This window comes from Macaca mulatta, chromosome 7 (genome assembly GCF_049350105.2).
Source record: "Macaca mulatta isolate MMU2019108-1 chromosome 7, T2T-MMU8v2.0, whole genome shotgun sequence".
Lineage (NCBI taxonomy): Eukaryota > Metazoa > Chordata > Mammalia > Primates > Cercopithecidae > Macaca > Macaca mulatta.
The window spans coordinates 79528991-79556331 of NC_133412.1; the positions used below are offsets into that span (position 1 = coordinate 79528991).

General features: G+C 47.9%; 1 protein-coding gene across 7 annotated transcripts in view; it reads left to right on the forward strand.

The window, feature by feature from the left end:
* The window catches only part of WDR93 (WD repeat domain 93), a 50520-nt gene extending 28465 nt beyond the window's left edge, over positions 1-22055 (forward strand). For 3 of the 7 annotated variants that reach the window (XM_015142986.3, XM_077940300.1, XM_028851313.2), the window contains 10 exons: positions 806-890; positions 6248-6419; positions 8106-8176; positions 8758-8844; positions 10533-10652; positions 12094-12307; positions 14635-14698; positions 16426-16582; positions 16889-17084; positions 21641-22055. In XM_015142986.3, the coding sequence (XP_014998472.2) occupies positions 806-890; positions 6248-6419; positions 8106-8176; positions 8758-8844; positions 10533-10652; positions 12094-12307; positions 14635-14698; positions 16426-16582; positions 16889-17084; positions 21641-21812 (1338 nt within the window). In that variant the 3' untranslated portion in view covers positions 21813-22055. The remainder of the gene's footprint in view (positions 1-805; positions 891-6247; positions 6420-8105; positions 8177-8757; positions 8845-10532; positions 10653-12093; positions 12308-14634; positions 14699-16425; positions 16583-16888; positions 17085-21640) is intronic. The other 4 variants (XM_077940298.1, XM_077940301.1, XM_077940296.1 and 1 more) reach the window with 3 other exon arrangements.
* Positions 22056-27341: the final 5286 nt, after the last annotated feature.

Below are 27341 nucleotides of genomic sequence, written 5' to 3' on the forward strand. Positions count from 1 at the left end.
TCCCTATGGTTTCAGATAGTGTTTCATAAAATGAATTTCTTGGCCATGTGTGGTGGCTCACACCTGTAATCCCATTACTTTGGGAGGCAGAAGCAGGAGGATCACGTGAGCCCAGGAGTTCAAGATCATCCCGAGCAGCATGGCGAGACCTTGTCTCTGCAAAACTAAATTAGCCGGTTGTGGTAGTGCACACCTGTGTTCCCAGCTATTCAGAAGGCTGAGGTGGGAGGATTGCTTAAGCTCAGAAGGTCGATGCTGCAGTGAGCTGTGATTGTTCCACTCTACTCCAGCCTGGGTGACAGAGCAAGATCCTGTCTTAAAAAAAAAAAAAGTTTCTTTTTGACCTCATATAGTTGGGTCTTGCCCTTTCTAAAAAATTGTTTCAAAGATGGAATCTCGCTATGTTGCTCAGGCTGGAATGCAGTGGCTATTCACAGGCACAATCATAGCATGTTGCCACCTCAAACTCCTGGCCTCAAGCGTTTTTCCCACTTCAGCCTCCAGAGTAGCTGGGACTACAAGTATGTGTCACCAAGGGTCTAGCCTTTTTATAGAGTCTGACAATCTTTGCCTTTTAATTGGGGTTATGTAGACCATATACATTTAATGTGATTATTTACATGTTTGGGTTTAAATCTACAGTCTTGCTATTTACTTTTACAATATTGCTATTTACTTTCTATTTGTCCTATCTCTTTTTCTTCTTTTTCCCCTCCTTTTCCACTTTCTTTTAAAATTAGTGTTTTTAATTATTCTATTTCCTCTATTCTCTTGGCTTATTAACTATGCCTTTTCCTTATTTTAGGATACAAATGCTTGTTTCAAAGGAGACATTAAATTGAGTCTTCCAGTTTACATAATGAAGATCAAACCACCTAAGCCGGTTACAGGTAAGTGTGATTCAAATCTCTCTCCTTTTGCCATTGATTTATCTGTTCTTTCCGCCTTTCTCCACATGTCTTATCTTTTCAATTTATTAGCAACAATATCAAAATTACATAGTTATGAAGAGGAAATTTTTTTTAAACTCATAAGCTCTGAGACATAAAAACAAAAAATGTAAGTAATGCATTTGTATTACATACAGTTAACTAACAGAATTGGAAGGTCAGGAAAGAAAGGTGTCTTTTCTGAATTGCCAGGATGAGTTCATTTATTCCTACATTTCTGTGGTAATTCATTTGACTGCTAGTTGTAATACATTCATTCCTACATTCCTGTGTTCATTTATTCATTATTATTTGCTGAATGCCCATAATGTACCAAGCACAAAGATGAGTAAAACACCTCTCCTCTCCTGCACTCTAGAAGCTGATAGTCTGCTAAGGGAGAATGACAAGAAACCACCATAGTAGGATGTGATAAGTACAGCAGTGGGGACCATCAGGGACTGTGAAAACTCAGGGTAAGAAGCGACTGACTTGCTAGGGAGTAAGCAAAGGTTTTATCAAAGAAAGGGACATTTGGGCAAAGTTTCAAAGGATGGGACTTGGTCAAGAGGAGCAGAGAGGCTAGCTATTGTAGGCAGCGAATACAGAGGATATCCTCTCAGCATTCACACAAGATCACAAAGACATATCTATAAGAATGTTCACTCCTGGTGGACTAGTAGTTAGGATTAAAAAAAGAAGAAGAAGAAGAATGTTCACTGTAGCATTATGCACAGAGGTGAATAATTGGTTAAATAAAATCTGGGCAGTGCGCGGTGGCTCATGCCTATAATCCTAGCACTTTAAGAGGCCAAGGTGGGCGGACTGCTTGAGCTCAGGAGTTCAAGACCAGCTTGGGGAACATGGCAAAACCCCACTTCCACAAAAAATACAAAAATTAGGCAGAGTGGCTTGCACCTGTAGTCCCAACTACTTGGGAGGCTAAGGCAGGAGAATCACTTGAGCCCAGGAAGCAGAGGTTGCAGGGAGGTGAGATTGTGCCATTGCACTCCAGTCTGGGAGACGGGAGTGAAACCCTGTCATAAATAAATAAATAAATAAATAAATAAATAAATAAATAAATATCTGGTACACTCATACAAAAGAATACTTTGCAACCATTAAAAAAACAAAAGAGAGGCCAAGTGTGGTGGCTTAGGCCTGTAACCCTAGCACTTTGAGAGGCCAAAGCAGGAGGATCACTTGAGCCTAGGAGGTTGAGGCTGCAGTGAGCTATGATCACACCACTACACTCCAGCCTCGGTGACAGAACAAGATCCTCGTTCAAAATCAAGAACAACCCCCCAAAAAGGGAAATGAGAAAGGTGAAGAATAGACAATTTTCTCTTGTAAAAGAATGTAGTGGTCAAACTTGCTCTATCAATATTTATTATAAAACTGCACTTATTAAGATAAAAAATAGATAAGTGAATAATAGAAATATAGATGAAATATAGAAATATAGATAGATAGAAATAGCAGAAAGAAAAATAGAGGAAAAATAGGTGAATGAAACAGGATATAGAGACGAAAATAGACCCAGGCATAAATGGACACTTGATGCATTACAGAGGCAGCACTACGGAGCACTGGAGAAAGGGTGGTCATTTCAATAAGTGGTGGTGGTGGTTCATATGGAGACAAAAATAAAACTTAACCCCTGCCTCATGCCATACACAAAACTAAATTCCAGAAGAACTGTAGAAGTAAATATATGAAAGGCAAAGCAGTAAAGCTTTTAGAAAATAATACAGCCTTTAGGCCCGGTGCAGTGGCTTATGTCTGTAATCCCAGCACTTTGGGAGGTCAAGGCAAGTGGATCACTTGAAGCTAGAAGTTCAAGACAAGTGTGGCCAACATGGCAAAACCCGTCTGTAGTAGAAATACAAAAAAAAAAAAAATTAGCTGGGCATGATGGTGTGCACCTGTAGTCCCAGCACTTTGGGAGGCCGAGGCAGGCAGATTGCTTGTGAGCTCAGGAGTTTGAGACCATCCTGGGCAACATGTAGAAACCCCATCTCCACAAAAACCAAAATACAAAAATTAGCTAGGCATGGTGGCGTGTGCCTGTAGTCCCAGCTACTTGGGAGGCTAAAGCAGGAGAATTGCTTGAACCTGGGATGCAGAGGTTGCAGTGAGCTGAAATTGCACCATTGCACTCCTGCCTGGGTGACACAGTGAGCGAGATGCTGTCTCAAAAAAAAGAAAAAGAAAATAATATAAACAATACCTTTATCACCTCTGGGTAGAGAAAGACTTTTCAAATAAGACACAAAAAGTACTTACAATTCTAAAACATTGAATAAATTTGGCTACATTAAAATTAGGAATTTCAAATCATTCAAAGACATCATTAAGAGGATGAAAGATCATCAAGCCACATAGATAGGTAGAAGTTATTTGCAAAACACATAAAACCCACTAATGGTTTGTGTCCAGAATATATGAAAAATTACTACAGATTCTTTTTTTTTTTTTTTTTTTTTTTTTGAGACGGAGTCTTGCTCTGTCGCCCAGGCTGGAGTGCAGTGGCCGGATCTCGGCTCACTGCAAGCTCCACCTCCCGGGTTTACGCCATTCTCTTGCCTCAGCCTCCTGAGTAGCTGGGACTACAGGCGCCCGCCACTTCGCCCGGCTAGTTTTTTGTATTTTTTAGTAGAGACGGGGTTTCACCGGGTTAGCCAGGATGGTCTCGATCTCCTGACCTTGTGATCCGCCCGTCTTGGCCTCCCAAAGTGCTGGGATTACAGGCTTGAGCCACCGCGCCCAGCCCAGATTCTTAAGAAAAAGAGAGATAATCCAGTACAAAACAGGCAAGAGTATTGCACAGGCTATTCACAAAAAAAGATTATTTAAATAGCCAATAAACATGAAAAGGTGCTCACCATCATTAGTCTACAGGGAAGTGCAAACTAAAATCACAGTGAAGTAGCACAACACATTCACTAGGATGAGTAAAATTAAAAAGACTGACCACACCAAGTGATAGTGAGGATGTGGAACAATCAGTACTCCCATACATTGCATTTAGCAATGAAAACTGGTACAACCACTTTGGAAAATGGTTTGGTATTATCTAGTAAAGTTGACAATAATTTGTATCCTATGACACAGTATTTACACTGCTAGGTGATAGGGTGACAAACCATACCTGTTTGCCTGACTGAGGGGTTTCCTGGGATGTGAGATTTTTCAGTGCTAAAACTAGGAAACTCCTAAGCAAGCCAGCTTGAGTTTGTCACTCTACTTCTAGGAATGTACCCATAGATTTGCAAGCAAGTGTGTTCCAGGAAACATGTGCATGAATGGTAATAGCGACATGATTTTGAATAGCCCCAAACACAAAACAACTAAATGTTAATCAGTAGTAGAACAGATAAATTGTACTATATTTATTCAATGGAATACTATACAGCAACAAAAAATGAACAAACTGCAGCTACACACAGCAAAATGGATAAATCTCGTGAACAATGTTGAGCAAAAGAGGGCAGCTATAGAGTTAACACTGCATGGTTCCCCTTATGTACAGTTTAGAATCAGGCAAAATGAAACTATGGTGTTGAGGATGCACGTTTAGGTGATAAAAGCATAAATAAATGCAATGAAGTGGCTACCATAAAAGTCAAGAGAGTGGTTGCCACTCTTCCCAGAGAATTGTGATTAGAAAGGGGCCCCTGGGAAGCTTCTAGTGAGATGGCAATATTTTTTTTCTTTTTTCTTTTTTTTTTTTTTTTTTTTTTTTTTTTTTGAGACAGGGTCTCCCTCTGTCGCCCAGGCTGGAGTGCAGTGGTACAGTCTCAACTCACTGTGACCTCTGCTTCCCAAGCAATCCTCCCACCTCAGCCTCCCAAGTAGCTGAGACTACAGGCACATGCCATCAGGCCTGGCTAATTTTTGTATTTTTTGTAGAGATAGGATTTTGCCATGTTGCCCGGCTGGTCTCAAATTCCAGGGCTCAAGCGATTCTCCTGCCTTGGCCTTCCAAAGTGCTGGGATTACAGGCATGAGCCACCGCACCCAGCCAATGTTCTATTTCTTGACCTGAGTAGATGATACCAGAGGTTTGCTTTATAATAACTCATTAAAATATATTAAGGTACATATTTTATGCTCTTTTCTGCATGTATGTTACACTTCACAATAAGAAAAAGGTTTAATAACTAAAATAAGCAACAATGAAGAGGATCTATAGTACTAATATGAAATAATCTCCAAAATATTTTAGTAAGTGAAAATATAAGGGGTATAATTTATAATAGCAATTCTCAAACTTTAGCTGCATCATACTCATTTGGAGAACTCATTAAAACCCAGATTGTTTGCCTATAGTGCCAGCTTCTCAAGAAGCTGAGGTGGGAGGATTGCTTGAACCAAGGAGTTCAAGCCTAGCCTGGGCAATATAGCACAACCGCCATCTCAAAAAACAACCCAGATTGCTGGGCCCCACCACAGAGTTTCTTCTATTCCAGTAGGTCTGGGGTGGGCCCTGAGAATCTGTATTTTTAGCAAGTTCCCAGGTGACTCTGTCACTGCTGACCTGGCATCATCCTTTGAGAACTAGTGTATCATATGATACTATGTGTTTATAAAACAGGTGTCGCCCTCTAGAAAGTTATGCAATTGTCTCTGAGGAAGCAGTCAAGGGCACTGTGGAATCTCCTGGGCAACTTGAGGGACCCAGACACCTTCCAAAGTGAACAGAATTCTGAAACTCAGGGTGCAAATCCAGAAAACAAGTCAACCAGTTTTACTGTGGATTTAGGAACCCATGAAAAAGAAGGAAATGAAAGGTTATTGGGAAGAGAAATAGTAACAAAAGTGACTGATAAGAAAGTTTTTTTTTGAAGGAAGGAATTGGGTAAGTGTTGGCATAAGAAGAGACTGAGACTGCCTAATTATGTGAGTCTTCAGCAGTGGCTGAAAAGTGATGGTAACTGGCAGATTTGGGGCCTTCCTCAGCTGGGGAGACAGGGACAGTGATTTAAAGTCTCTAGTGGCATTGTGAACATTTCCCTGCCCCACCGCCCCCCACACCCCGGCCTTTGCAAATATTCTGTAATCCAAAAGCAGAGAGAATGGTGTTGGGATGAAGATACAGAAGAAGGAGGACAGCAGCTGCTCTCTGCCTGGGCTCTGTGAGCTGGTGGGGTACAGGAGAGACTGGGAGAAGACTGAATACAGACCAATTGCAGAGCAGGAGTGGATTTCTGAGGATGAGCGATTCTGCAGAAAACTGGGGAATGTGGAGGAAGTAGGGGAAAATCAGGAAAGGGGAAGTCAGATGGCTTGACTAATTCTGTATATTTTCAACCTAGGCACCACATTCAAAAGCCCCCTGGAAGTCTTTGCAAAGATCAAGGACTGCTACGGACTGGGCTCCGGGCAGAATCATTTCATCAAGGATAGTCAGTGGGAGCAGCAAGCTGAGATCTTCCAAGCTTCCTACAAGAAGTACCTAGATGGGGAGTGGGAGGAGGAGCCACTCAGGTGAGCCCCCTAATCCCAGGAAAGCCAGGGAACCTCCCCAGGCTTCTGCTGTCTTGGCACATACAGGAATCAACCCAAGGACCTGAATTAATCTGAGATCTAAAAGCTCTTTCTGGGGCCAGGCACAGTGGTTCACACCAGTAATCCCAACACTTTGAGAGGCTGAGGCAGGAGGATCATTTGAGCCCCCGAATCTGAGACCAGCCTGGGCCACATGTCAAGACCTTATCTCTGAAATAAATAAGCTCTTTCTGGTTTGGGAGAATTGTCAGAGAACATCAGCAGATATTTTGAAATGTTGTGTGGAGATTGTTACTATACAGTTAGAACAAAGGTTGATAATATGGAGTTAAAAGAAGAAATAGATATCTATGTAAATGAGAAATATAATTTATTTCAATTTTATATATGACATCTCTTTTAAAAAATTTTTTTTCTGGTTATCTAAAAAACACAGAGGCCAGGCACAGTGGCTCAGGCCTGTAATCCCAGAACTTTGAGAGTCTCAGGCAGACGTATTACCTGAGGCCAGGTGTTTGAGACCAGACCAGCCTGGTCAACATGGTGAAACCGTCTCTACTAAAAATATAAAAACTAGCAGGGCATGGTGGCGGGCACCTGTAATTCCAGCTACTCAGGAGGCTGAGGCAGAGAATCACTGGAACCCAGGAGATGGAGGCTGCAGTGAGCCGAGATCACGCCGCTGCACTCCAGCCTGGCAGAGAGACTCCATCTCAAAAAATAATAATAAAAATATAAATAAATAATAAATAACACAGAAGATCCAAAAGACAAATAAAGTCACCACTACTAAAATTCTTCTCCATTTCCTTCCTGTCTTTCTAAATGTAATGTAGCATAGGTGTATAATTATTATAATATATGACTTTCCCATCTTGGTGAGCAGTTAGGTCTCATTAGCTCCAAATTGTGTTGGAGAGCCCCAGTCTTTGAAGTATCGATGAGGGAGCTGGTTTTAGGAATTAGGTTTCTTCATAGCTACTGTGGATCTCAGGAATGTTCTTGTTCTCACACGGGAAGGGAAATCTCTCGTGCTGTCAAGTGGACCTTAAATTTTCTTACTTCAGGACGCAACGTCCTAAGGCTGCCCTGACAACAGCTCCCTGTTACTGTCTGAAACCATGACAAGATTCAGTGGTGTGCTGGGGCTGGCTCCTATGGCATAGTGAGATAATTAGGGTTTTGCAAGCCAGTTGTTAAACTACCGTTAGTTGTCCATTGTGGGAGCATTTACACCATGAAAATCTGCAAATCCTACAAATTGGGGCCTCTTTTATTTAAGAGACCCAGTTTATCAGTACAACACTGGCTGCATTGCCCCTGGGATAAGAGAACATCTGTGTAGATCACCTAAGTCTGCTCTTTAAGGAGATCTTCCCCAAAACAGAAGTGGGTCTCCAAAAGACAGCTCTCTCTGGCAAGAGCTTTGCACACCACACTGGCCTAGGAGTGATTCCCAGCCCCACCCAACCTTCCCTCACCAGCATCCAAGGTCAGCACATCCCACCAGGACCAGCACCTAGAATGTGATTTGCTTCATGGCCTTTGTACACCTGGGAAGGTCCATTCTAACTATGTATTCTGGTTTTAGAACCAAGACTCTGCCAGCATCTCTCCTTGCCAGGGAGTCTACATGGCTCTGACTCATGTCTCTTTCTTTCCCAGTACAGCCACCTTCTATTTCCTTCTTCCTAGCTGCCTCTTTGCAATGCCAACGGAAGTCAAGGGCCCCACAGGTAAATGAACATGAAGTGGGTGGTTGTCCTAGCAAGGGGTCACCTTGGGGAAACCCCTCAGCAAGCCCTCCCAGAGATGTTCCCCAACAAACCTCGCATGGTAGGAGGGAATGAAGAGGGGAGTTCAGTTGCCAGCTGTAGCCTGCCAGTTTCTGTTTGCATCTGTGGCCCTTGAGCACAGCTTCCCTGATCACAAAGGCTGGCACTGCCTTCAGGGAGTGGTTGCCATAGGAGAAGGCATGAGCCCACATCCACCAGGCTACTTCTGGGTATGAATTTGTCTTGTAGAAGATGTTACTTAAAACACGGAGGGTGTGAATTTTCTAGATGTGAAAGCAGCCAAGGGGGAGTTGAGACTGTCCTCCCTATCCAAGAAGGCAAGCGGGCCCCAGGAACAGCCCTCATGGGGCTGCCCAGTCCCTCTCTCTTGGGAAGCTCACTCTTCTCTTGGGTGCTGCCCATTAAAACAAACTACTTCAGACTTCAAACCAGCTTCCTCTTGCGCAAACACCTTCTGTGCAAACCAAAGGCCACCCCTATTTATTATGTAACACCCATTTTCTCTCTTTTTTTTCCCCCAGGAATGACCTGTGTCCTTGGTATACACTGGACCAGAAGTCACAATTTCTTCCTGTATTCACTAAACCGAACTCTAAAGGATAAAGCTGGTACTCTACTGCTGAGATGGGAGTCACCTAAGCTCAGGACTTGCAGACATGTCCTTCTCCAGCTTAGCTGAGAGCATGTGACTGACATACATCAAGTGTCACTTTAGGGACCAGATCTAGGCAGGCAGTAGGGGGCTTGGTGGGTATAGTGTGACCCCAAGAATCTGTCTCTGAAATGTCATGTTCCTTAAAGACAACAGGTCAATAGGGACAAAGTCTACAGTCAGGTCCACAGGGCTCCTTAAGCAGCTAAGGTAAAAAGGGAGTAGGCTTGGCTGGGCGCGGTGGTGCATGCCTGTAATCCCAGCACTTTGGGAGGCCGAGGCATGTGGATCACCTGAGGTCAGGAGTTCAAGACCAGCCTGGCCAACATGGTGAAATCCCATCTCTACTAAAAATACAAAAATTAGTCGGGTATGGTGGCACGCGCCTGTAGTCTCAGCTACTCAGGAGTTTGAGGCAGGAGAATCCCATGAACCCGGGAGGCAGGGGTTGCAGTGAGCCAAGATCGTACCACTGCACTCCAGCCTGGATGACAGAGTGACACTGTCTCAAAAAAAAAATAAAATAAAGAGAGAGAGAGAGAGTAGGCTTGGAATCAGAAGGTCAGTGCTAATCCTAGCCCAGCTGTCTGCAAACCATGTAGCCTCAGGCCAGTTGCTTCACACCCCAACCAACTTTTCATGTAAAACATAGAACTAATTAATTACACCATTGTTGCCTAGTGCATGAGTTTGTTGAAAATAGCAAAATCCAGAGAGTTTCTCTATGTGAAAGCTCTTTGAAATTGAAAGGCACTAAGGAAATACAGGTTGTTGTTGTTTTACAAATTTATGGAGGTGACCAGGCGTGGTGGTTCACGCCTATAATCCCAGCACTTTGGGAGGCAGAGGCTGGTGGATCTCTTGAGCCCAGGAGTTTGAAACCAGTCTGGGCAACATAGCGAGACCCTGTTTCTACAAAAAATAACCAAGCAAGGCGGCATGAGCCTGTAGTCCCAGCTACTCAGGAAGCTGGGCCAGAAGGATCACTTGAGCCCAGGAGGTTGAGGCTGCAGTGAGCCAAGATCGCACCACTGCACTCCAGGGTGACAGAGTGAGGCCCCGTCTCAAAAAAAAAAAAAAAAAAAAAAAAAAAAATTGAAGCAGTTACATGAGCAAGTTTGCTTTGTGAATATTCCTTGAACTTTACTCTTGTTATACCTTATATTACACTTCAAAAGTAACATTAAAAAATTCACAAAGGAGGAGTTTCTTTTCTTCCATCCCTTTCCCAGGCAACCTGGCTTCTAATCTCCTTCTATACTGACTGTATGGCCTTGAGCAAGTCACTTCTCTGCCTCGGTCTCCTCATCTTTAAAAAGAAGATACTAATAGGACCTACTTCATAGAACCCTTGTGAGAATGCAATGAAATTATGTGTGGAAAGTGCCTAACACAGTATCTAGCACCTAGGACATATTCATTAAACATTAGCTGTAGAGGAATAACAGTGTGACATTATCTTATCATCCTAGGCAAGGAGAATAGCACTTCATAAAGAGAAGGAAGATGGTGAGTCCAAACAGGTGTTCCTGGTTCCCATTCCCTGAACAGGGAGACCAGTCTGAGTCACAGGTTGTCTAGGTAGAAGTGATGGGTAGGTGCAGAGTCTGGGGTGAACTGGTTGAGTATTGTCCTTCCCCCTAGACCCTGAGGGTGTGTGGCCCTGTGCTGCGCCCATTGCAGTCTCTCAGCTCAGCTGCTCCTCCTCCTACCTGCTGCTGGCCTGTGAGGATGGTGTGCTCACGCTGTGGGACCTGGCCAAAGGTGAGCCCTCCCTGCCTTTCTACCTAATACTCTGGGCAATGAGTCTGGGAGCTCTAGAATTCCCACAGGCCCTGGGGCCTTCTGTTACCTCTGTGTTCTTAAAGTCACCTTGGAGAACTGGTCCTGCTCTCCTCTCATTCATTTATTCAACAAACATTTATTGGACATAATATGTGCTAATGCTTCCCACTGCCAATGTGTTTATTGAGTGACTTCTCTGAGCCTGGCACTGTACTAGGCTCTGAAATATGACCATTGCCTTCATTCTTACACTCCAGTGAAGAATTATGTCTGGCACAGTACAGGTGATCATGGTGACCTCAGCCCTCCTCCTTCCCCCAGCCCCCAAGCTCTAAATAAGTGAGTCTTCTTCCCTGCTATTCCCCCCCATTCCCAGTCAGCAGGAACTCTATTGTATTGGAGTTAAGAGACCTATAAAGCAATCAAAGCGAGACCAGAAGCTATTCTGGATGGGTGGCACTGTGGTGGAGTTCTAGGGTCCTGGGTCCAGCTTTGCAGATACAGAAATCAATGATACTGCTCCCTAAATTCTTCAGCCTCTAGGGAAGCAGCTCCCTCTAACCAGACTTTGTAAAAGGCCATTAATAACTCAGTGGTTTGCCATTTTGCAGTTGGAGATGTATTTTCCTAGAGAGTGGAGGTGGGCCACCTTCACTGGGCAGCCCTCCTGGCAGGTGCAGAGCATCAGAGATAGTACCCTGTTTATTGAGCAGCTTGTGATCAGACCGGGTTGCTGACTGTTCTCAGGGAGGCATCTGTCAAGCTAGCAAATTGCCTTCCTCACTTGGCTATCACTTTCTGAAGAATGCAGTGGTTATTTCAACTTTGGAGGATATTTTCCCCACACACTGCCAAGATAAACACCACTAAAGACCCTCCTTTATTTTATTATTGAACCAACAGCATTATTATAGAAGCAAAAGATATTACAAGGAAAGAAGAATGATGATGATTTCATAAGCCCTTGACCAAAATAGCTTGTTTTCATTTTTTTCTGGATATTAAGTTCTTGTTTGGCTACACACACACACACACACACACACACACACACACACACACAGCCTTCTGAAACAGCTATGCCTCCCCCTGCCCATATGCCTTTGCATCCCATGGTCAGCTGTGCCTCAGTCCCTGGCTGGGTTGTAGCTTCCTTCCACTCCATGGTTGACCCTGCCCTCCTCCATGTTCTTGCTTCTCCCCCTCCCCAATTCCTCTCCAGACATAGCAGCATTCCCCTGCAGGGGGCTTTTCTCTCCCATTGGGCACTGGGTTTACTGGTTTGCTCTCACAGGGTGCTCATTGCTTGATTTTGCCTTCACATCCTACAAGTCCCTCACACACTTGCTGGTCACAGCCCCTGTGCCCATGGCCCCCTCCCCTATCCCCTTTTCTGACCGGCTTGTGTGATTACTTTCTCCAGGATTCCCTCTTGGGATCGCTGCTCTTCCTCAGGGATGTTTCTGCCAAAGCATTCACTTCCTAAAATATTTCTTGGTCCACAAAGGACAGAATATGTATCCTGAAGGTCCAGTGAAATCCCAAATGAAATGTGTGGTGCTGTGCACAGATGCCTCCCTCCATCTGTTGGAGGCTAGTGGGACCCAAGGACCCACCATCAGTGTGCTTGTTGAGAGGTCAGTAGCTTGAGGGCCGCATGGGGTAAATAATCAGCCAGACAGATTATTTTAATTGCTATTTAATAGTAAAATCTGACAGTCTCTCTGACTACAGTCTACCTTTTGTATAGTCATCACTCTCCTGGTGAGTTTCTGAAGATCGCCAATGTCATATATATATTACAATTTTTTCTAACAAAATTGTATGATGGCACATCTGCTATGGTTTGACTATCCCCTCCAAAACTCATGTTAAAACTTAATCCCCATTGTGGCAGTACCGTGAGGCGGGGCCTTTAGGAGCTGATTGGATCATGAAGGCTCTTCCCATATGAACGGGTTAACCCACTCATGCATCAGTGGATTCATAGGTGAATGGATTAATGGGTATCATGGGAGTAGAAATGGTGGCTTTATAAGAAAAGGAAGAGATACCTGAGCTAGAACATGAGCACACTCAACTCCCTCGCCATGTCACACCCTGTGCCATCTCGGGACTCTTTAGAGAGTCCCCACCAGTAAGAAGGCTCTCACCAGCTGTGGATCCTTGACCTTGGACTTCTCAGCCTCCAGAACTGTAAGAAATAAATTCCTTTTCTTTATACATTATCCAGTTTTAGGTATTCTGTTACAAGCAACAGAAAATGGATTAAGACAACATCCTTCCTATCCCATACACCAAGAAGAGGCTCATTTCTCCCACAGTAACCTTCCATCAGTTTCCCCAGGGATCTCTCTCTCTCTTTTAAACATTTTAAAATATTTAATGCATGCAAATGAAACTGTATAATGTGTGTGTGTGCGCACGCATGTGTGTACGTGTGTGTGTGTAATAAAGAGTAGTGAGATCAACTCCCCTGTAGCCGTTGGAAATCGATAATCTCCAGTTCCATTTGGGCTCCCTGTATGGCTCTCCCTCATCAGTCCTTCTTGTTCCACCCTAAACACCTTATTAATTACCTAATGCTAAATAATAAACCACCCCAAAACTTAATGGTTTAAGAAAATAGTCATTGTTTAGTCCTTGAGTCTGTAGGTCAGCAATTTGGGCTGGACTCAGTCCATTTCTTCTACTGGTCTCACCTGGGCTCTCAAATGTGCCTTCAGGCAGCTTGCAGCTCTTCTAAGATGGCTTCACTCACACACCTGGCAGTTGGCAGGTTATTGGCCAGGGCACCTCAGTTTTCCTCATGGTCTCTCCTGCAGACTAGTATAGGCCTCCTCACATGGTAGTCTAAGGGCTCCCAGCAACAGGAGAGGGCAACCCTAGCACACAAATGCTTTTCAAGCTTTTGCTCATGTTACATTTGCTAATGACCCATGGGGCAAAGCACATCCCACGTCCATGCCCACATTCGAGCAGTAGAAAAACAGACTCCATCTTTTGATGAGAGTCACTGCCAAATACAACCAATTGCTTTTCAATCTACCACACCATTTTTCTAAATTCATCATTCCTTTGTTCTCCTTTAAGAATTAACCACATTTAGGCCAGGCACAGTGGGTCACACCTGTAATCCCAGCACTTTGGGAGGCCAAGGTGGGAGGACCACTTAAGCTCAGGAGTTCAAGACCAGCCTGGGTAACATAGTGAGATCCCTTCTCTGTGAAAAGAAAAAAAAAATTATTAAAAAAAGAAAAAGAATTAGCCACATTTGTATGACTGTATTTCTAGACAGTACATTATTTAGCTTTGCATATTTAGGAAACTTATAAAGGGAACCATATTCTATACATTTTCCAACTTGCCTCCCTCCCTGCCTCCCTGCCTCCCTCCCTGCCTCCCTGCCTCCCTCCCTCCCTCCCTCCCTCCCTCCCTCCCTCCCTCCCTCCCTCCCTCCTTCCTTCCTTCCTTCCTTCCTTCCTTCCTTCCTTCCTTCCTTCCTTCCTTCCTTCCCTCCCTCCTTCCTTCCAGTTTGGTTTGAGACAGGGTTTCCCTCTGTGGCCCAGGCTGGTCTTAGGCTCCTGGGCTCAAAGTGCTTGGCCCCCAGAGTGCTTGGATTACAGGTGTGAGCCACTGCACCCAGCCTCCAACTTGTTTTTCAATGGTATTTATTCTGCATCTTGCTTTGCAACATTGTTCACAAGAGCCATACATGTTGATGCATGTAGCTCCAGTTCTTTTATTTTCATTACTGTATTATATTTCATTGTATAATATACCACAATGACTTAAGCATCCTCCTAATAGATATTTGGATTGTTCCTAATTTTTTGGACTATAACAGCCTCCTCACATATTTCTTGATTTCTCTGAATTTCCCCAGGATACATGCCTAGAAGAGGATATCAAAACTTTTAAACTCTTAAAGTAGGAGAATGCCTGTGTGTTTTCTGTCCTATAGGCCTGTAAAGCACCTGGATAAAACCATCTGTGCAGTGGCCCCAGTCCCAGCCTTACCTGGCATGGTAGGTTCCCCATGCCTCTCTGTGAATGCCCCATGCCTCTCATTTGAATGTGTGAATGTGTCTATCTATCGTTTTGAAAATGCTTATTGAAGGCCTGTTACGTGTGAGGCACTGGACTAGCTTTCGGGCTTACAAATAGAGAAAGAACCTGCCTTCATGGAGCACACAGCTCATTTGGGAAGACAGAGAAGTCACCAGACAGCTGCCCTAGAACATGAGAAAGGCTGTAATAGGAATTTTTTAATGGATGCATGGAATAGAGAGAGGGGTCACCTAACTCAACCTGCAGAAGTTGGCAGCAGGGCAGGACAGTGTGTTTTCTGGAGGAGGTGACAGCTGAGCTGAGCCAGAGGAGTTGAGAAGGCAACACCATGGAGGCAAGAGAGCACTATGTGTGTCCCGGGCACTGCAGGAAGTTCCAGCACCTGCCACATGAGATTGCTGTGGAATGTGGAGAGGGAAGAGGCTGGGGTGGGAAGACAGGTGGGCCAGACCGTGGAAGGTCCTGTACACTGGGCAGAACAATACAGATATGTCCCCGTGTGGGATGGCGCTCAAAACAGAGAGATCAGAGAATGGGAACAGCATGTTTAGAGCAGGGATGGAGAGTTGAGACATCTCAGTTCAGAGATGGACTCCACATTCTGGGCTACCTGTGGCTGTTGCCAAAGGAGAGGGAAGCGTGCACGGTTGATCCTCACTTGCAGAGCTGACTCCCCAGTCCTTACAGGGCCCACTGCAGGCCTGGAGAGAAAGTCTGTGATTCCTGATGTGGCCCTGCAGAGGGTGAGGGGCCTATAGGACCCCCAGGGGAGGCTTCCAGAGAGCCCAGGGCTGAAAATGTAGATTCTATGCTCACCAGCCAGGTACAGTTAGTGAGTGGTGGTTGAAGTGGGGGTACAGCAGGTTCCCCTAGTTAAAGAGAGGGAGTGAATAGAGAAGAGGTTCCCATGGGCACTACCATCACTTACAGGACCTGGAAAATCAGTTCACAAAGTGACCGAGAGGGGCCCCAGGGAAAACTGCATGGGGACAGTCCTGCAAGCAGAGAGGAGAGTCTGAAGAAGGTGAGAGCAGTGTCCTGTGCTGCAGAAAAACCAAGAGCATGGTGGAGACAAGTGGCTGAGGCTGGAGACAGAAGCAGGAGGTCGGGAAGTGGACAGGGTGTGGAGAGACCCTCTTGTGTTGGGGAGGGGAAAGTAGTGTGGCAGCTGGAGGAGGATGTCGGGTCAAAGTGGGCTTTCTAAGGATGGGGAGAGTTTAGTATGTTCACTACAGAGAGGAAAGAGCCCAGGCAGGAGAGCGTCCCCAGCTCGGATCTCAGGCCAGGAGGGGCTGTAAGATTGAGCAAGGTCCCTGAGGCAGTGGGAAGGAAAGGCATTGGGAGCACAGGTAAGAAACTGAATCTTGGCCACATGGAGAGTGAGCTCTTCAGCAGAGATGCAGAGAGCTTGGAAGAGAGGTTGGGGAAAAGGCGGAGAAATGCATCGCCCTGGAGCAGACAGCATGTGGAGGAGGGCCTGTTGGCTGAGGGGGACTGCGGAGGAGTCAGCATACATGTGTGTGCAGGTCCCCAGCAGCCCTGGATGGATCCAGAGGCTGGGGCCCAAGAGGTTTTATGTCCAGCTGCTTCTCTCATTCCTTACTGGGGTGACCTCTACACTCGACCTTTCTGTGAGGGACGGTGTCCAGTAGAAGTCCCTACTCACCATCTATTTGCTTCCCAGGTGCTCATCTTTTCCAAGAATGGCTCTGTGTGCCTTATGGACGTGGCCAAGCGTGAAATCATCTGTGCCTTTGCCCCCCCGGGAGCCTTTCCTCTGGAGGTCCCCTGGAAGCCAATGTTTGCCGTGTCTCCAGACCATCCATGTTTCCTGCTCCGAGGTACAGAAAGGGACCAGGGCTGATGCCCACTGACCATTTCCCTGACTTAGTTCTCTCACAGAGAGAGCTCCTCCGATCTCCTTCCCACTCTATGCCCCCTCCATCATAGGCCAAAGTGAACCTCAGCTCAGTCCTCACAGCACACTTCGATAAAATGCCAGCAGGGTCTTCTCTCTGAAGTCACAGCTCAACCCAGATGACCCAGCCTTTATAAGCAGAGAGCAGCCCCCACATGCTCACCTGGACCACAGAGCCCACTGAGAAAGCGATTGCTACACAGAACATGGTGTTCTTGTCTTGTCACAGGAGACTATTCACATGAAACTGAGTCCACCGATGATGCTGGAATCCAATATTCTGTTTTCTATTTTAATTTTGAGGCCTGCCCACTCCTGGAAAATATCTCAAAAAATTGCACCATTCCTCAAAGGGACTTGGATAACATGGCCTTCCTGCAAGCACTACCATTGGAGAAAAGATGTGAGCGTTTCCTCCAGAAGAGGTAAAGAGCTGTGTCTTCACCCCCTCCCGCATCTGAGGTTGTATCTGGATTGAGGGATAGTGGAGTTTGTTTTATGGTAAATCCTTTCAGCATTGAAATTTCCGCTGGCCGGGCACGGTGGCTGACGCCTTTAATCCCAGCACTTTGGGAGGCTGAGGCAGGCGGATCACCTGAGGTCAGGATTTCAAGACCAGCCTGGTCAACATGGCGAAACCCTGTCTCTATCAAAAATACAAAAATTAGCCGGGCATGGTGGCACACGCCTGTAATCCCAGCTACTCGGGAGGCTGAGGCAGGAGAATTGCTTGAACCTGGCAGGCAGAGGTTGCAGTGAGCCAAGATCGCACCACTGCACTCCAGCCTAGGCGACAGATCAAGACTCTGTCTCAAAAAAAGAAATTTCCCCTAAGTGAAGGGTTCTACCCCATGATAGTGCATGAGCTGCACTCCACCTCACATGTGGATTGGTAGAAAAGGAGTCATTAATTCAGGCTGGGAGAAAAGAAGGGCTTCCAGCTGGTGTTTTCTTCCTGTCAAGACCATCTTTTTAACTTTCTCAAGTCCCTCTTAAAAGTATGTTTAGGCCAGGCACAGTGGCTCACACTTGTAATCCCAGCACTTTGGGAGGCCGAAGTGGGCAGATTGCTTGAGCTCAGGAGTTCGAGACCAGCCTGGCCAACGTGGCAAAACCCCATCTCTACAAAAAACACACAAAATTAGCTGGGCATGGTAGCATATGCCTTTTGTCCCGGCTACTCTGGAGGTTGAGCGCTTGAACCTGGGAGGCGGAGGTTGCAGTGAGCCAAGATCGTGCCTTTGCATTCCAGCCCAGGTGACAGTCAGACCTTGCCTCAAAAAAAAAAAAAAAAAAAAAAAAAAAAAAAAAAAAAAAAAGGAACAAAGTATGTTTGGGTTATTAGACACAATCATTAAGATGGGGTTGGCAAACTATATGGGCCATATCCAGTCCACTGCCTGGTTTTGTAAATAAGGTTTTATTTGAACACAGCCATACTCACTTGTTTATGTATTATCTATGGCTACTGTGTGCTACAGCAGGAGTGAAGGCTGTAGAGGAGACAGCGTGACCTATAACGTCTAAATTATTTACATTGTGGGCCTTTACAAAAAATGTCTGCCAACCCATGATCTAAGCCCCCTTTCTTTTACCCATCATTCAGATAAACCGTGATGCATGTGTTTCTCCTCTTCCCCTTCCTCTTCCCACTCTCCCTAATCCTGCAAGCACCATTTTCTTGCCCTCCTTTCTGCTATCAAAGCATAAGGCACAGTACTCAGGCTGTTCTGGAGAAATAGATGTATCTTCTAATCCATCTCACAACAAATTTCTGGGGATTTGCAAATCCTTGTTGATGATTCCTTTTGTGATCTGACCACACATTTGGGTGGATTGGGGTCATCACTGGAGCCCTGGATCCTCATCCCGGGCCTGCCATTACAGAATTAGGTGGCTCTGGCAGGCTCCTTTCCTTCCAGGGCCTCGATGTCCCTATGTATGTAATGTGACCTCTGAGATTCTGTGATCTCTCCAATCACCATAATGTCCCTTCACGACTGTTTCCCCCTTTCTCTATGTAGACTCTTTACTCAGGGAGGATTGAAGTAGAATGGTTAAGATATGCAGGTCTGGAGCCAAACAGACCTGAGTTTGATTCTGACACTACCACTTACAACGAGCCCTTGGGCGAGTTACTTAGCCTGTCAGAGGCTGTTTCCTCATTCAGTCAAAAAACACATATTGTGCACCTGTGAGATGCCAGGCTGTGTTCTGACCATTTTAATGATGGCTGATTTTTTGGGCTTGAGGTATTAATGGGATGATACACGGAAAGTACCAGGCACAGAGTGGTTGCTCAGTAAATGGTAGGTATGACCATGATGATGGCTCCCTGCTAATCCAAGTTCATGCCTGGGAAAATTCTAAACATCACCATTAGGTGGCACCATAGCTCCTCTCTGCTTCCCAGCTCATACCTGCACTTAACAGGGGCGTTCAAGTCCTTCCTGCGTTGTAGTGTGGGTCGATGGGAGGCTCTGGATACCTCCTGGAGGGAAATGTGCCTATTCGTCAGGAGATGAATATGGTCTCATGAGTCTCTAGGGAGAGAGAGAGACAATGAAGAAGGCGATGGTTGACATTGGCCCTCTCTAAGAATGTTCAGCTATTCTTCACAGGGAGGGTTTTTTTGTTTTTTGTTTTTTTGAGACGGAGTTTCGCTCTTGGCGCCCAGGCTGGAGTGCAGTGGCGCAATCTGGGTTCACTGCAACCTCTGCCTCCTGGGTTCAAGCGATTCTCCTGCCTCAGTCTCCCGAGTAGCTGGGATTACAGGCATGCGCTACCACACCCGGCTAATCTTTGTATTTTTAGTAGAAATGGGGTTTCACCATGCTGGCCAGGCTGATCTTGAACTCTTGACCTCAGGTTATCTGCCTGCCTCAGCCTCCCAAAATGGTGGGATTACAGACGTGAGCCACCATGCCTGGCCTGATTTTATTTAAAAGCAGCAAATGTATAAATTACTTTTTTAAAAAGTGTTAAATTGGCCGGGCGCGGTGGCTCACTCCTGTAATCCCAGCACTTTGGGAGGCTAAGGCGGGCAGATCACCTGAGGTCAGGCGTTCGAGACCAGCCTGGCCAAAATGGTGAAACCCCGTCCCTACCAAAAGTATAAAAATTAACCGGGCGTGGTGGCAGGCACCTATAATCCCAACTACTCAGGAGGCTGAGGTAGGAGAACTGCTTGAACTAGGTAGGTAGAGGTTGCAGTAAGCCAAGATCGTGCCATTGCACTCCAGCCTGGGCAACAAAACGATACTCTGTCTCAAAAAAAAAAAAAAAAAAAAAAAAAATGTTAAATATTCTATTCTCTTTCAATAAGTAAAAGGGATTTATTTTATTTTTGTTTTATCTATTTTTTGAGACAGGGTCGTCCAGGCTGGAGTGCAGTGGTCCAATCACAGCTCATTGCAGCCTTGACTTCCTGGGCTCAGGCAATCCTCCTGCCTCAGGAGCAACTGGGACCAAAGGCATGCGCCACCACACCCAGCTAATTTTATTATTATTTGTAGAAACAGGGTCTCCCTATGTTGTCCAGGCTGGTCTTGAACTCCTAGGCTCAAGTGACCCTCCCACCTTGGCCTCCCACCTTGGCCTTACAAAGTTCCGGGACTATCGATGTGAGCCACCATTCTCAGCCTAAAAGAAACCATTTTAGATACAGGGAATTCTACTTAGATTGGCAGAGTTAAGGTCAAAAATACAAAGTACACATTGCTACTTTATCTTCAGCCCTTTCCTTTAAGAGGCAAATGAACACAAAATACGGTGCATCTTGCTTGGTTCTGAGACAGTGAAGGAATTTCTCCAGTGTTAAATATATTCATATAACCAGTTATATAAATCTAAATATAAAACCTATCTCCAATACTTTTTCTTTTTCTTTTTTTTTTTTTTTTGAGATGGAGTCTCACTCTGTTGCCAGGCTGGAGTGCAGTGGCACAATCTCGGCTCACTGCAACCTCTGCCTCCCAGGTTCACGCAATTCTCCTGCCTCAGCCTCCTGAGCAGCTGGGATTACAGGCACATGCCACCATGCCCAGCTAATTTTTGTATTTTTTAGTAGAGACGGGGTTTCACCATGTTGGCCAGGATGGTCTCGATCTCTTGACCTTGTGATCCACCCGCCTTGGCCTCCCAAAGTGCTGGGATTACAGGCGTGAGCCACCGCGCCTGACCTCCAATACATTTTTAAGATAGCATTCACTATCTTTGTAAAAAGTTGAACATTACCAGCCAGGTGCTGTGGCTCACGCCTGTAATCCCAGCAGTTTGGGAGACTGAGGTGGAGGATCACTTGAGGCCAGGAGTTCAAGATTAGCCTGAGCAACACAGTGAGACCCCATCTCTACATCTACATCTATAAATAAATACATTAATTAAATTAATTAATTAAAATCTTATCTCCACATAGATGTCCCATATGCAGAGCCTCAAAACAAATCAAAGCTATGGTCATTGTCTTTCCCCCCCAGAGTACTCCTCTTCCTGTTTGCCTAAACATTTTAACGTCATTCAGCTGCACCCCCTTCCCCACCACAACCCCACCAACAGCCCCCTCCACCCTGCTAAGCGTCACAAAAAGTGTCTTTTTGTGACTGGCGTATTTCACTCAACGTAATGTCCTCAAGAGTCATCCATGGTGGAGCACGTGTCAGAACGTCTTCCTTTTCAGTCTGAATGTTCCGTTGTGTGTAATCCCACAGCTTGTCTGCAAATAGCCTTTTAGTTCCTCAGTTCGCCATCCTGTCTACCCACATGCACCTCACAGGTTAGAATGCTAGACCCTCATTCCTCCAGGAAAGGCTTTCTGAGCACCTGCTGTGTACCAGGCCGAGTCCTGAGGACACAGAGGTGATGCAGGAGTGTCCTCTTAGAGTTTCTCAGAGGAGCAGAGGGTAGTGGAGCTCTGCCCTGGGGGCTCGGGAGCTGGGGAAGTGAGGGGAGATTCCTCTCATCACAGTTGTGTGGTCCTCAGCTATCGGAAGCTGGAGAAGAACCCAGAGAAGGAGCAGGCCCCAGAGAAGGAGCAGGCCCCAGAGAAGGAGCAGGCCCCAGAGAAGGAGCAGGCCCCAGAGAAGGAGCAGGAGCCCTGGGCCCGGCTTCAGAGGTACTCCTTGTTGCTCCAGAGACAGAGCTTCAAGAAGTGAGGCTGCCACCGCCCTGGCTCTCTGAAAAGGAGGTGTCAGCCACTAGGCAGCCGTTCCCAGGATGCTGAGGCCAAGAGAAATGTGACAGAGCCAGAGCTCCACAGGCCTGCACTCGGAGTCTGGGGCCTCTGCAGAGCCAGCAAGGGGAAAAGGATAATCTGGGGGACCTTCAACCACTAAGCCTCTTGTCAGAGCCTCAGGCAGGCAGATGTGTCACCCAAATAAACAGTGATATTGTCTCCAGACTCTCACGTTGCTGTGGTATATAACCCATCATTCCCACCGAGTCCAAACCCCAGCAGAGCCCAGATGATGGTTTCAACCAGAGTCCTTGGCCTGGTGAGGACCACTCACCTCCTAGGCCCTGGAGAGCCACTGTCCTCAGATGAGCAAGACGCCCCGCCCACCAGCAACAGTGAGGCCCCCTGTTCTCCCCACCCACTTCTCCCTCCCCCGGCTGGCTCACACCTTTATAGAATAGTTTGGAGGAGCTAGGCTCAGGGTGGTGGCATAAGGGCCTGAGGTCACACAGGTATGAGAGGCAGAGTGGGAGGGAGAGGCGGCAGGCAGGAGCTGGGCCACTGCTGCCCCGGCCTGCTGGCCTGGGAACGCTAGAGGCGGCTGGGCAGAGAGACGCCTTGCTCTTCTCTAGAAACTGTCCTCCCAGAAATACCAGATGGAGGGGTCCCCAGCAGCCCAAGGGATCCGTGAGGACACTGTGTGGAACCTTGGAGGCTGAGGGGGATCAAGTGTCCCAGCCTGGTCCTAGGCCTGCTTGGTCTCTTGGGTGAGAAACTACCTGGGAGGGTGACTGCACAGAGTTTGTGATGGCTGCTGCTTTTGCGGCCCCATCCACTTCCTCCCCGGGTCACACACCACACTCCTTGTTGGCCAGACACCTCCCGTGTGGCACTGATGCTGGCGGGCTGACTGTCCCCCTGGATGAGAGGATCCCCGCCTGGAGACACTCTGGCCCTCTCCACACCCCACCATGGGAATGAAATATAACCACCAACATAGCTCTTGGCAGTAATTCCCTCTGTACAACAGGTGCTCTGGCAGCTCTCTGGAGATGAGGGAGGAGAACTTAGGAAGATGGTCTTGGTTTACACACCACCTAAAGGTGATGGGGAACCAACATTTCTGTGGTTAGTGTATTTTCCACTTAAGCTTTAAGCAACCTTGTGAAACACAGATGTTATCCCCATTTTACAAAGAAGGGAACTGAGACTCAGGTGAGACAGTGTAGAACAGCCTGTGTCAAGTCCCCATGGGCTTCTCCATAGCAAATGCTAGAAACCCAACACAAACTACCTTAGCAAAAAGGGGGATGTGTTGGCTCAGATAACTTAGCCGTTCAGGAGTCATGCTCTCGGTGTGGCTGGAGTCTCCCTCCGCCTCTCAGTTCCAATTCCCCCTTCAGGCAGGCCTTCCACTTGGATGATACTAGAAGCACCCGGTGGACCACCCCTTCCTAATAGTGCTGGCAAAGCCCTGAGCCTGCTCCTCACTGGCCTGCATGTGGTCTCTTTCCTGAACCGCTCACTGTAATGATGGTCAGGCCTGCAGCAGGTGTCCATCCTTGGAAGGAGGGAGAGGTCTTGCCACCCCCAAACCAAGGACTGACAGGGAAGAGCTCTCTGGGGAAAGGAGATGACAGGGCCATGAGGGAGGAAGGCAGGAGGAATGCTGAGCAGGCAGACAACAGAGGCACCTGGCCTAGGAGAGCCAGCAGGGAGCCCCGCCCACCCTCTGCCAAGACATGTGCTGCCAACACCTGGCCACCTTCTCCTTTCCCAGCGTGTGAGGGGAGAGCAGGTGGGGAGAGAGGAGCTGAGGCATTCACAAGGTGTCTTATGTGCCAGGTCCCACCAGCGGGACGAGGGAGAAGGAACCAGGGCTGGTCAGCACTAGGCTGGCACTCCCCAGCTGGTAGGCTGGGCTGCCACGGCTCCAGTGACCTCCGCCTATGCAGCCCCAGGCAGAGCTGGCCATGCCTGTGGGCCCAAAAGAGATCTTTGCCTTCTGGGTGACAGACCCCATGGAAACATCAAGAACCTTATGTCGGCCAGGCGCACTGGCTCACGCCTATAATCCCAGCACTTTGGGAGGCCGAGGCAGGGGGATCATGAGGTCAGGAGATCGAGACCATCCTGGCTAACACAGTGAAACCCCGTCTCTACCAAGAATACAAAAAATTAGCTGGGCATGGTGGCGGGCGCCTGTAGTTCCAGCTACTCGGGAGGCTGAGGCAGGAGAATGCGTGAACCCAGGAGGTGGAGCTTGTAGTGAGCCAAGATTGCGCCACTGCACTCCAGCCTGGGCGACAGAGCAGAGCAAGACTCTGTCTAAAAAAACAAAAAAAACAAAACAAAACAAAAAAACAACCTTAAGTCTTCTCAGGGACTGTTGGAACTAGAGTAAGGCAAACCAGTGCCCAGGTGCACCATCCACACATCCACACAGCATTCATACCTCCACATAGAACCCAAACCTCCACACATTCACACCTCCACACAGCATCCACACCTCTACACAGGAGCCACACCTCCACATATCCACACAGCATGCACACCTCCACATGGCATCCACACCTCCACACATCCACACAGAATCCAGACCTCCACACATCCACACATCCACACAGCATCCACACAGCATCCACACCTCCACACAGCATCCACAGTGCTACACACCATCCACACCGCTACACAGGAGCCACACCTCCACACATCCACACAGCATGCACACCTCCACACATCCACACCGCCACACATCCACACAGCATCCACACCTCCACACGGCATCCACACATTCACACAGCGTCCACACAGCATCCACACCTCCACACAGCATCCACACCGCTACACATCCACACAGAATCCAGACCTCCACACACCATCCACACCGCTACACAGGAGCCACACCTCCACACATCCACACACCATCCACACCGCTACACAGGAGCCACACCTCCACACATCCACACAGCATGCACACCTCCACATGGCATCCACACTGCCACACATCCACACAGCATCCACACCTCCACACCTCCACACGGCATCCACACCTCCACACGGCATCCACACCTCCACACCGCATCCACACCTCCACACAGCATCCACACATCCACACAGCATCCACACTGCTACACACCATCCACACCTCTACACAGGAGCCACACCTCCACACAGCATCCACACCTCCACACATTCACACCTCCACACGGCATCCACACCTCCACACATCCACACAGAATCCAGACCTCCACACAGCATCCACACATTCACACAGTGTCCACACAGCATCCACACCGCTACACAGGAGCCACACCTCCACACATCCACACAGCATGCACACCTCCACATGGCATCCACACCGCCACACATCCACACCGCATCCACACCTCCACACGGCATCCACACATCCACACAGCATCCACACCTCCACACATCCACACCGCATCCACACCTCCACACGGCATCCACACATCCACACAGCATCCACACCTCCACACATCCACACTGCATCCACACCTCCACACGGCACCCACACATCCACACAGCATCCACACCGCTACACATCCACACAGAATCCAGACCTCCACACAGCATCCACACCGCTACACACCATCCACACCGCTACACAGGAGCCACACCTCCACACCTCCACACACCATCCACACCGCTACACAGGAGCCACACCTCCACACATCCACACAGCATGCACACCTCCACATGGCATCCACACTGCCACACATCCACACAGCATCCACACCTCCACACCTCCACACGGCATCCACACCTCCACACGGCATCCACACCGCCACACATCCACACAGAATCCAGACCTCCACACAGCATCCACACATTCATACAGCGTCCACACTGCTACACACCATCCACACCTCTACACAGGAGCCACACCTCCACACAGCATCCACACCTCCACACATTCACACCTCCACACAGCCACACATCCACACAGAATCCAGACCTCCACACAGCATCCACACATTCACACAGTGTCCACACAGCATCCACACCGCTACACAGGAGCCACACCTCCACACAGCATGCACACCTCCACACATCCAAACAGCATCCACACATTCACACATCGTCCACACAGCATCCACACCTCCACACATCCACACAGCATCCACACCTCCACACATCCACACAGCATCCACACCTCCACACATCCACACAGCATCCACACCTCCAACATCCACACAGCATCCACACCTCCACACATCCACACCGCATCCACACCTCCACACATCCACACCGCATCCACACCTCCACACATCCACACAGCATCCACACCTCCACACATCCACACCGCATCCACACCTCCACACATCCACACCGCATCCACACCTCCACACATCCACACCGCATCCACACCTCCACACATCCACACCGCATCCACACCTCCACACATCCACACCGCATCCACACCTCCACACATCCACACCGCATCCACACCTCCACACATCCACACCGCATCCACACCTCCACACATCCACACCGCATCCACACAGCATCCACACCTCCACACATCCACACAGCATCCACACCTCCACACATCCACACAGCATCCACACCTCCACACAGCATCCACACCTCCACACATCCACACCGCATCCACACCTCCACACATCCACACAGCATCCACACCTCCACACATCCACACAGCATCCACACCTCCAACATCCACACAGCATCCACACCTCCACACATCCACACCGCATCCACACCTCCACACATCCACACCTCCACACCTCCACACAGCATCCACACCTCCACACCTCCACACAGCATCCACACCTCCACACAGCATCCACACCTCCACACCTCCCCACAGCATCCACACCTCCACACCTCCACACAGCATCCACACCTCCACACCTCCACACAGCATCCACACCTCCACATCTCCACACAGCATCCACACCTCCACACAGCATCCACACCTCCACACAGCATCCACACCTCCACACAGCATTCTCACCTCCACACATCCACACCTCCACACATCCACACCTCCACACAGCATCCACACCTCCACACCTCCACACAGCATCCACACCTCCACACAGCATCCACACCTCCACACCTCCACACAGCATCCACACCTCCACACAGCATCCTCACCTCCACACAACATCCATACCTCTACACAGCCACACCACATCCACACCTCTACACATCCACACAGCACCCACACCTCCACACATCCACACAGCATCCACACCTCCACACAGCATCCTCACCTCCACACATCCACACCGCATCCACACCTCCACACATCCACACCGCATCCACACCTCCACACAGCATTCTCACCTCCACACATCCACACAGCATCCACACCTCCACACATCCACACATCCAGACCTCCACACAGCATTCTCACCTCCACACATCCACACCTCCACACATCCACACCGCACCCACACCTCCACACATCCACACTGCACCCACACCTCCACACCTCCACACAGCATCCACACCTCCACAC